Raw genomic sequence first — 7605 nt, forward strand, 5'->3', positions numbered from 1 at the left:
AGCCCCTAAGTTAAATACGCTGAATGTCGTAATTAAGTTAAATACACCAAATGTTGTATTTATGTAATTATTTCACTTAACATAAATATAAAGATAAATAAATATTAAGACAAATAATAATTAGAAAATGGTTCTTTTTATCAGCCTTCCGAAAAATGGACAAGTGAGATCACAAAGTGATGTTCATTTTTTTATAATTGTAAAACTTTTTGTTATTGTTACTTTTTTTTCATTTCGATGCGAAACCTAAAGTTTGAAATTGATGTTTGTAAGAAAAATTACAGGAATTGAGGGTGGGTAAGGAAAAGTAGAGATTGCATGAGCGCCAGCAAGAACACTTAGGGGGGCCCCTCTAATTTTTCGGAGGACTTATTTACTTAAGATTATTTTCCAGCTGTGAAAATCCTTTTGGAATAAAAGTAAAGTAGCAAGAAATAACTTTTTGAATTTATAGTTTCTGGGTTAAAATTTACTCTCTGAGATTTTCTGAAAGAATAACTTTATAAACCCAAGGGACGTTCCTCTCATACCCAAACCTCCAAAGAGCCATGGACATTTAAAAATTTCTTTCTTTTACTTTTTTTGTCATCTAAATAAGCATGCTGATAAATTTATAGTCAAAGTATAAAATTTCTGCAAAAACTAAAAACAGAGGGGCCGCTGAAAAACTTAATGGTTGGAAAAAGGTATTTAAATTTTCTTTTTATTCTTTATTTTTTGTAAACTATATTTATAACTATATTTTTTTTTTATAACTGTATTCTTTAGACATTAAATGTTTAAATATGATGGTTTTCCGATCCAGTTAAAAATCAATTATTTTTACTCAAAGAAAATACTGGCATCGTTTTAATATTCGAATCATTCCAAGCAACAACATGGTCAAAAATCTAATTTTTCCGGAAAAAGAGTTTTAAGGTCTCTTATTACAACAGGGAACTTCGGCTCTGTTTAGTAATTTTTCTTATGGTTCGGATCTATTGTATTTGGAATGAATTAAAATTAGCAAGTACTTAACTTCTGCTAACCTTTGCACAACTCACTTTTAACGTCTGTTCAGAGGCAATAGAAAAGAAGTAGAAACTGAATAAATCGGAATCCTAATGAGAAATGAAATCTGGACTAAAAAACGTGTTATTTTTTTCACGTTTACTAACAATGTAGTTCGAAAGTAAAACGATATGAATAAAAGTATTGCTAAAGATTATAAATTTTTAAAATGGCTGCTTTAAAATGTGTTCCAAACATGATAACAGGAACAAGGAAGTTAAATAGTTTAAATAGCTTGATAACCGCGAGCTTTTATGAATGCGAAGTGTTGTATATAATTTGAAAACCACAAAACTCTATTTAAAAAATAATAAATCAAATGTGGTAGTTCCAAGGCAAGTATAAAAATTTGGGGGGAACCAGGTAGGAACTTGGTATAAGTGACTAAAAAAAAATACTTTTGTCCGAGCATTTTTCTTTTTGTTATTGAAAACTTATACTGCAGAGTGATGTGGGGGATTTTTTTTACAACTCTTAACTTATGGATTCAAGTTCAAGGAAGGATGATACCAGGTGCCCGGATTCTTAAGAATTATAGCTTTAAAATTGCTACTTCGCTTTTTTTTGTTGTTGTTGTAGTAGTTGTTGTTATTGCTGTTTACGATATTGCTTTAATCATTAATGGAGTCAATTTTTTGAATTAGAAAATTTAAAAAGGCTGCTAGTACTTTATATTGTTATTGCTTTGTTGTTGTTGTTGTGGTTGCTGTTGTTGCTGTTGTTGCTGTTGATGACATAAGATACTTTTTGTTGCAAGATGCTTTTAAAATTTCATAGCAATCAGGTGCAATTTTTTGTAATTAAAAACGCTATTATTCATCAAAACCATCCGTAGATCAATTTTTTTCTAAAATTATTTGAAAGGATTTAAGGCTCATAGACACAGTCGCATCATTCTATGCTTCAATTTTCTGCGGTACTTAGAGTATCGTTTATTTGTTAAAACAATGAATTGTCTGGCATATCCCAAATTATACATTTTAGAGGAATATATAAAATTCGTAAATAAATGCATTTACTTCTGTCTATTATCTTATTGCTAGAAGAATGCTTCCACATTCTCTATTCGTGTATGATTTAAAACATATTTTTCTGTATTATCTATGTGACTTAATGGTTTGTGTAATTAATATAGCAGTTTGTTGTTGCAGCTTCTTTGAAAGGATTGATGCAGATTGAGGAGAACGGAAGCAGTCAAGACAACACACCATCAGAGAAGAGCCTACCTAAAGTTGGAGGTTTGTTGATTAAATGTTTACTCTCAGCTTTTTACTCTTTTTTTTTTTTTTTTTTTTTTATTTCCGACGTGATTTAATAAATTTACAAGACAATTTTAAATAATTTATTCTTTGCCTGTTTTAGATTTATTTGAAGGTGATATTGTCATGGATAGCGCGCTACGGAGAGCAGTATTGAGTAGAAGTGCGAAGAAAAGTGTCGCCTCGTCGTCACTTGAAAACGGCCCAAATCATTGGCCTAACGCCGTGGTTCCTTATGACTTTGATGCTTCTTTGTGTAAGTGTATAAAAAGGAGTTTACAAAAAAACCACCCATTTTTTTAACGAGCTATAAAAATACATTTTTGTGAAAGAAAGTCTGAAAAATGCAAATGATTATAAAGTATGAATATAATAAACATGATTTTTTTTGGAAAAAAAAAAAAAAAAAGTTAATTAAAAATTAAATTTACAATTAAACTAGTTTGAAAAACAAAAAGTTCTCATTTTAATTTTCCATTTTTCAATCATTTATATTAGTACCAATCAATCGTGAAAAAATTTTTGAAGCTATAGAAGAGCTTGCCAAGTTTACGTGCGTACGATTTATTCCTCGATTAGACTCGGACAATGATTTTGTTCGATTCGCTTCAATTAACGATGGGTACGTGTTATTATCGCAGTATAAATATTGCAAATTTACGGCCATTAAATTATATGATGATTATTAAATTTTATTATTATTATATTTATTATTGCCAAGTATTAAATTTTACATCATTAGATGCAGTTCGTTGGTCGGACGTAAAGGTGGAATGCAATACATTCAACTCGGAAACGGTTGTCAGCGAATTGGTACAATTCTTCATGAGATGATGCACGCGATTGGATTTATACATGAACAATCAAGACCTGACCGCAACGATTATGTAGAAGTCAAGTTTGAAAATATTAAACCAAGTCAGCATTATTTTTATATATTTTTTTTTTATGATATTCATCCTTTATTTTGAGAACTTAAAAAAATTCGAATTTTTAGTAAACAAATTGAACATTATTTTAAAATTTTCTGTTTAGGTTTACTTGACAACTTTCATCAGTATTCGTTTGGAAGTGCTAATAACCTAAATATTCCTTACAACTACTGGGTAAGTGTGGCCATTATCTCAAACTTAGTGAACGGAAGCCATAGGCTTCTGTTAGAACAAGAAGAATGTAGCCGAATCCAATAATACTGTAATAATTTTTATTAAAATCGCGTTTCATAATTGATTCAAGTAATTACTCTTAAATTTTTTTTAAAGTGAACTTCAAATGTTAAAATGTCTGCACGTGTTCTACTTTTTATTCAATCGTGTCACATCGTTTAGATATATGTAAAATAGTTATTTCGTGTCATTTTGGCATTAGTTTGGTGATCATTAAAAGATTAAGTGGTCTTTAGCATTCTTTTTCAAATTTCGGCCTGCTTCGGTTTCATTTAAATTTCGGTCGTGGTTTCGGTCACGGTTTTACTGAACCGAAATTGCGGTTCTTTCAGTTTTTTATAATTGCATGTTTTCTCACTAACCTTCTACGAGCCTAAAATCTCGCTATGTTATTTTCAACAACATTTTTAGATCTTATTACAGCGAAGATCTCGAACTCTCTGATCAGATTTCATCTGATACATTAAACTTCTTTCCCTTTTAGAGCGTCATGCATTACAGCAACGATGCATTTTCTGTGAATGGTAAAGCGACTTTGGTCGCAAAAGCAGATGGAAATTTGAAGTTTGGACAGCGAATTCAATTATCACATCTAGATGTTCAACAAATTAATCAGTTGTATCCTTGCCGAAATCCGAGAGTCAGTCACTATGATGTAAACTATCTTATACAAGATATGACACCGGAGATAGCTGCACAAAATAAACTGATTAAACTCGATCTTCAGTAAAAATTAAAAAAAAAACTTTTCAGTATTATGAAATAGTAATATAAATTGAAAACACGAAAATAGAAAACTTATTTCATGTTTCACCAAATGTTGGCCCCAAGATTTATTACAAAGAGCAGGAACTGCAAAATATTTTAAGTGTTGCAGAATTCCCCCTCAAAATTTGTAAACACAGATCGACTTTGTACATTTCTTCAATACTTTTTTAAAAGAAAAAAAGTTAAACACCTTAATGAAGTTATTATAGGCTTTGACACTCCCCTCGCATGTATTTGTTGTAAAACGGGACGCGACAAATTGTTAGAACGGGAAATTGCACCCATAAACTGAAAATTGTATCCATATATTAAACAAGGTTTAAATAAACAAAATAGAAAACTGTACTCTTAAGTATGGCAATAAATCAGAATGGAAAAAAAGTCAGAAAAGAAAAAAAGAAAAAATCTCAAAACGAAAAAAAAAAACGAAACTAAATTACATTTAAAATAAATCAGAGAAATTACTTAAACTCTGGATTCTAAAAAAGTTTTATAAATACAAAAGTTGAAATCAAATTGTGGGAAAGATGAGGAAGGTGGGAGGATGGATGAACGAAATAAATTTTATTGCAAGAATAAATTACCTAATACTTTACGCCTTAAATTACAAATATTCTAAATTTGTAAAATATTCTGTAATTTTTCAAAATAAATACATATTGTAAAAACCATAAAATTTCTCTAAAACGAAAGTTTTAAATTTGTTTCCCCAAAGAAGAGATTTTATAAAGAGAATCATCCGAGCCACAGATAAAGGATTTTGCTGGAAGGCTATTCTAACATTTGGTAACCACAACAAGACCCAAAATTTATCACTATGGCCAAAATAAAATTGCCAAATCCCCCCAATAAAATATTGGTTCTCCACCTTTCTTTAAAATCATTTTAGACTATAATAGCTGCTAATCAATAAGTCGCTATTCAATAAATATTACTGATATATTTGACATTTTTCCGTTCCGATATTTCGCGAGATTAGAGTTTTTTTTGTTCAATTTTAAAAGTTGGGAGAAAATGAGTTATTAGTTTTAGTAAGTAATAATTACTTTTAAAATACGCTATATTTTAGAAATTTTTTTCAAATAATTTGTTTAAACATAAATTACGTAAAGTATAAGTTATTATTTCTTTAAAAATTAAAGCTAAAATTTTAAATGATTTTTACTTTAAGAAAAAAATCAAAAACTTTTATGTACCGACTAAAATTACAACTATCCGTTTTGATGTTCTGTTCAGACATTTCTATTCTGATATTTTTCCGTTCGGACTTGTTGTAGCAATCCCTACAAGACCCTTTTTAAAAAAAACTTTTAAACCATTTATCAAACAAACTCCTTTGAGGTACCAGGAAAAAAATCATACTGAAAAAAATTCCCTTAGCTATAGAGTTAAACTTTAGACTAGTAATTTGGTTTGGAGGGCAGTGTTTGGATAGTGGGATAGCGTTTGAATTACGGTTATTCTTTTTTAAACCATGCTCTCATAAATTCCAAACGAATGATTTGTTGAGTTGCTTCAATTAATAAAAGTCTCCATTCGCTAATTTTTTAAAATACTTTAAACCCGTCAGTTAAAAATCAATAAGAGTTGTTTTTATTTTAATATCTGTTCAAAAAAAAATAGAGGATACAAAGCAAGAAGATCAGCGAGTAAAGATTATCCCCGTCATTTCTTTGGCGCTTATTACTTGCAACATTTGTCATTAGAACACGAAGGATACCCTGTAGGATCTAAATAATTTTATTTAATTTTAAATAATTTTAATTTAAGAGCTAACAAATAAAAAAATCATAATAATATATAAAAAGTCATAGATCATTTTAAACATTAAAAGATATTAATTGCAATCGATAGAAAAAGATAATCGAGATGAAAGATCAAGTGACTTACATTAATCCAGAATCGGATCGTTGTATTTGTTAGGACAGCATTTTTTGTACCCACAAATGTAATGTCCATAGTGACCTTAAAAGTTAATAAAAATGAGAAGTTCATAGAAGAATGAAAATAATTAAAATATAAAAAAAAAAGCTCAAAGCAATGATATTATCGATTTTATCAATTATCGGTTATCCGATTTTTCGATATTATCGATTTTGTCAATTAGTTTGAATAAGGTGTAGAGTGATCTTACATTCGAACGGTTTTTCCTTTGTGCAACATTTCTTATATCCACAGATATAACTTCCGTAGTCGCCTAAAATTGACCAAAGACCAAAGATGAAAAGATGATGTTTTTGGATTTACTCAAGATTTACTTTTTCCAACAGAACTTAGTTTTAAAATAGAAAAACTTTATGAAATGAAGTTTTTTTTATTAACAACTTTAGAATCGAGATTAAATTCAATCATTGGCTACTTACACTTAAAAGGTTTTTCCGGGACGTTTGGACAGCATTTTTTATACCCACACACATAACTTCCGTAGTTACCTAGGTAATTAGAAAACGTTTTGTAAAAATGTTTTTATTAACAAATTAACTGTGAATTTGAAGTTCCTTACAGATAAACGGAGCGTCTTGCTCGTTTTCTTCAATATCTTCTTCGCCAACGACAAAAGCAGCCAGTGCAAATAAAGCGAGGAGAAACATCCACTTCATTTTCTGTCTAATGAGAAAGTAAAACTCGTGAAATTCACGTGGCACGGTTAGTTTGATAACAATTCAAAATTGAAACAAATTTAAGAAAACTCACTCTTTTTGCTGTGATCACAAACGGTTTGATAGATGATCTGGTATTCAGTATTTTTTTTAAAGTGTACATTTACTTATTTCAGACTTTTTATACTCAGGAAATTTTTTTCAAAACCGCAGAAAAACCGTTTTCCAAATGGCTGTTGAGAGTTTATTACCGTTTGACGCATTTGTGAAATGATAAAAGGGGTGGTGCTAGTGGTACTTAAACGTTTCTTCATCTTTTGAAATTTTTCCGGCTCAAGTAATATATAAGGTAATAAAAGTTATTTTCAGTTGTGTTTGGTTAAAAACCATCGATGCGCATTGGTTCCCATTTATTCGTCGTTGGGAGAGACGATCGTAAAACGATAATAAAATGGTAGCGATAATTACAAAATGGTATTTTACGGTTTTAATTAGCTAAATAATTTGTTCTCAAATTCTTCGTAGCTTAGTTTAAGCATTTTCACTAGTTTTCTAGGCAACTGAGCTAATTTGAAAGTTAACTAATCAAGTACAAGCTAGCACAAGTACTACAAGCACAGCTAACTGAGCTAACTTGAAAGTAACTAATCAAGTACAACTCTACACTAAATCTCACACTAAATTACATCTCTACACTAAGCTACAATAAAAAGCGTAAAAGACTTGATTAATCAGTGCAAGTTTTTCTGTATTTTAGTATTC

The 7605-nt window shown here is 29.7% G+C and overlaps 2 protein-coding genes across 4 annotated transcripts; one reads left to right on the forward strand and one right to left on the reverse strand.

Annotated features, from left to right (window-relative positions):
* The first annotated feature begins 1255 nt into the window (after positions 1 to 1255).
* Positions 1256 to 4435, forward strand: LOC149881464 (zinc metalloproteinase nas-4-like). Of its 3 annotated transcripts, none has more exons than XM_090069214.1 (7): positions 1256 to 1834; positions 2202 to 2288; positions 2413 to 2565; positions 2808 to 2931; positions 3052 to 3227; positions 3345 to 3415; positions 3960 to 4435. In XM_090069214.1, the coding sequence occupies exons 2-7, from the start codon at positions 2219 to 2221 to the stop codon at positions 4203 to 4205; spliced, it is 840 nt and encodes a 279-aa protein (XP_089925340.1). In that variant the 5' UTR covers positions 1256 to 1834; positions 2202 to 2218; the 3' UTR covers positions 4206 to 4435. The 3 variants fall into 3 exon arrangements, with proteins under 3 accessions (XP_089925340.1, XP_089925339.1, XP_089925341.1); XM_090069213.1 differs by having other exon boundaries at positions 1282 to 1563; XM_090069215.1 differs by having other exon boundaries at positions 1282 to 1413.
* A 1440-nt stretch (positions 4436 to 5875) lies between these two features.
* Positions 5876 to 6979, reverse strand: LOC149881465 (uncharacterized). Its single transcript, XM_090069778.1, has 6 exons — positions 6938 to 6979; positions 6747 to 6850; positions 6607 to 6675; positions 6378 to 6440; positions 6134 to 6208; positions 5876 to 5973 (listed from the first exon to the last, which is right to left on the reverse strand). Exons 2-5 carry the CDS (start codon positions 6841 to 6843, stop codon positions 6135 to 6137), a joined length of 303 nt encoding a protein of 100 aa, XP_089925904.1. The 5' UTR covers positions 6844 to 6850; positions 6938 to 6979; the 3' UTR covers positions 5876 to 5973; position 6134.
* Positions 6980 to 7605: the final 626 nt, after the last annotated feature.

The sequence above is a fragment of the Hydra viridissima genome, unplaced genomic scaffold (genome assembly GCF_058129835.1).
Source record: "Hydra viridissima isolate aposymbiotic clone 2 unplaced genomic scaffold, HvirCarnegie_v1 scaffold_12, whole genome shotgun sequence".
NCBI classification, from domain to species: Eukaryota; Metazoa; Cnidaria; class Hydrozoa; order Anthoathecata; family Hydridae; genus Hydra; species Hydra viridissima.

What these genes read in the sequence shown, in the direction of transcription:
- LOC149881464 (XM_090069213.1), top strand. Translation starts at nt 1,500, where the DNA reads ATGTGGGGGATTTTTTTTACAACTCTTAACTTATGGATTCAAGTTCAA. An exon ending in TCAAGGAAGGATGATACCAG is followed by an intron (nt 1,564 to 2,201) that starts GTGCCCGGATTC and finishes TTGTTGTTGCAG; the next exon opens with CTTCTTTGAAAGGATTGATG. An exon ending in ATATTCCTTACAACTACTGG is followed by an intron (nt 3,416 to 3,959) that starts GTAAGTGTGGCC and finishes TTTCCCTTTTAG; the next exon opens with AGCGTCATGCATTACAGCAA.
- LOC149881465 (XM_090069778.1), bottom strand. Translation starts at nt 6,843, where the DNA reads ATGAAGTGGATGTTTCTCCTCGCTTTATTTGCACTGGCTGCTTTTGTC. An exon ending in CCCGGAAAAACCTTTTAAGT is followed by an intron (nt 6,441 to 6,606) that starts GTAAGTAGCCAA and finishes GGTCAATTTTAG; the next exon opens with GCGACTACGGAAGTTATATC. An exon ending in AAAGGAAAAACCGTTCGAAT is followed by an intron (nt 6,209 to 6,377) that starts GTAAGATCACTC and finishes TTAACTTTTAAG; the next exon opens with GTCACTATGGACATTACATT.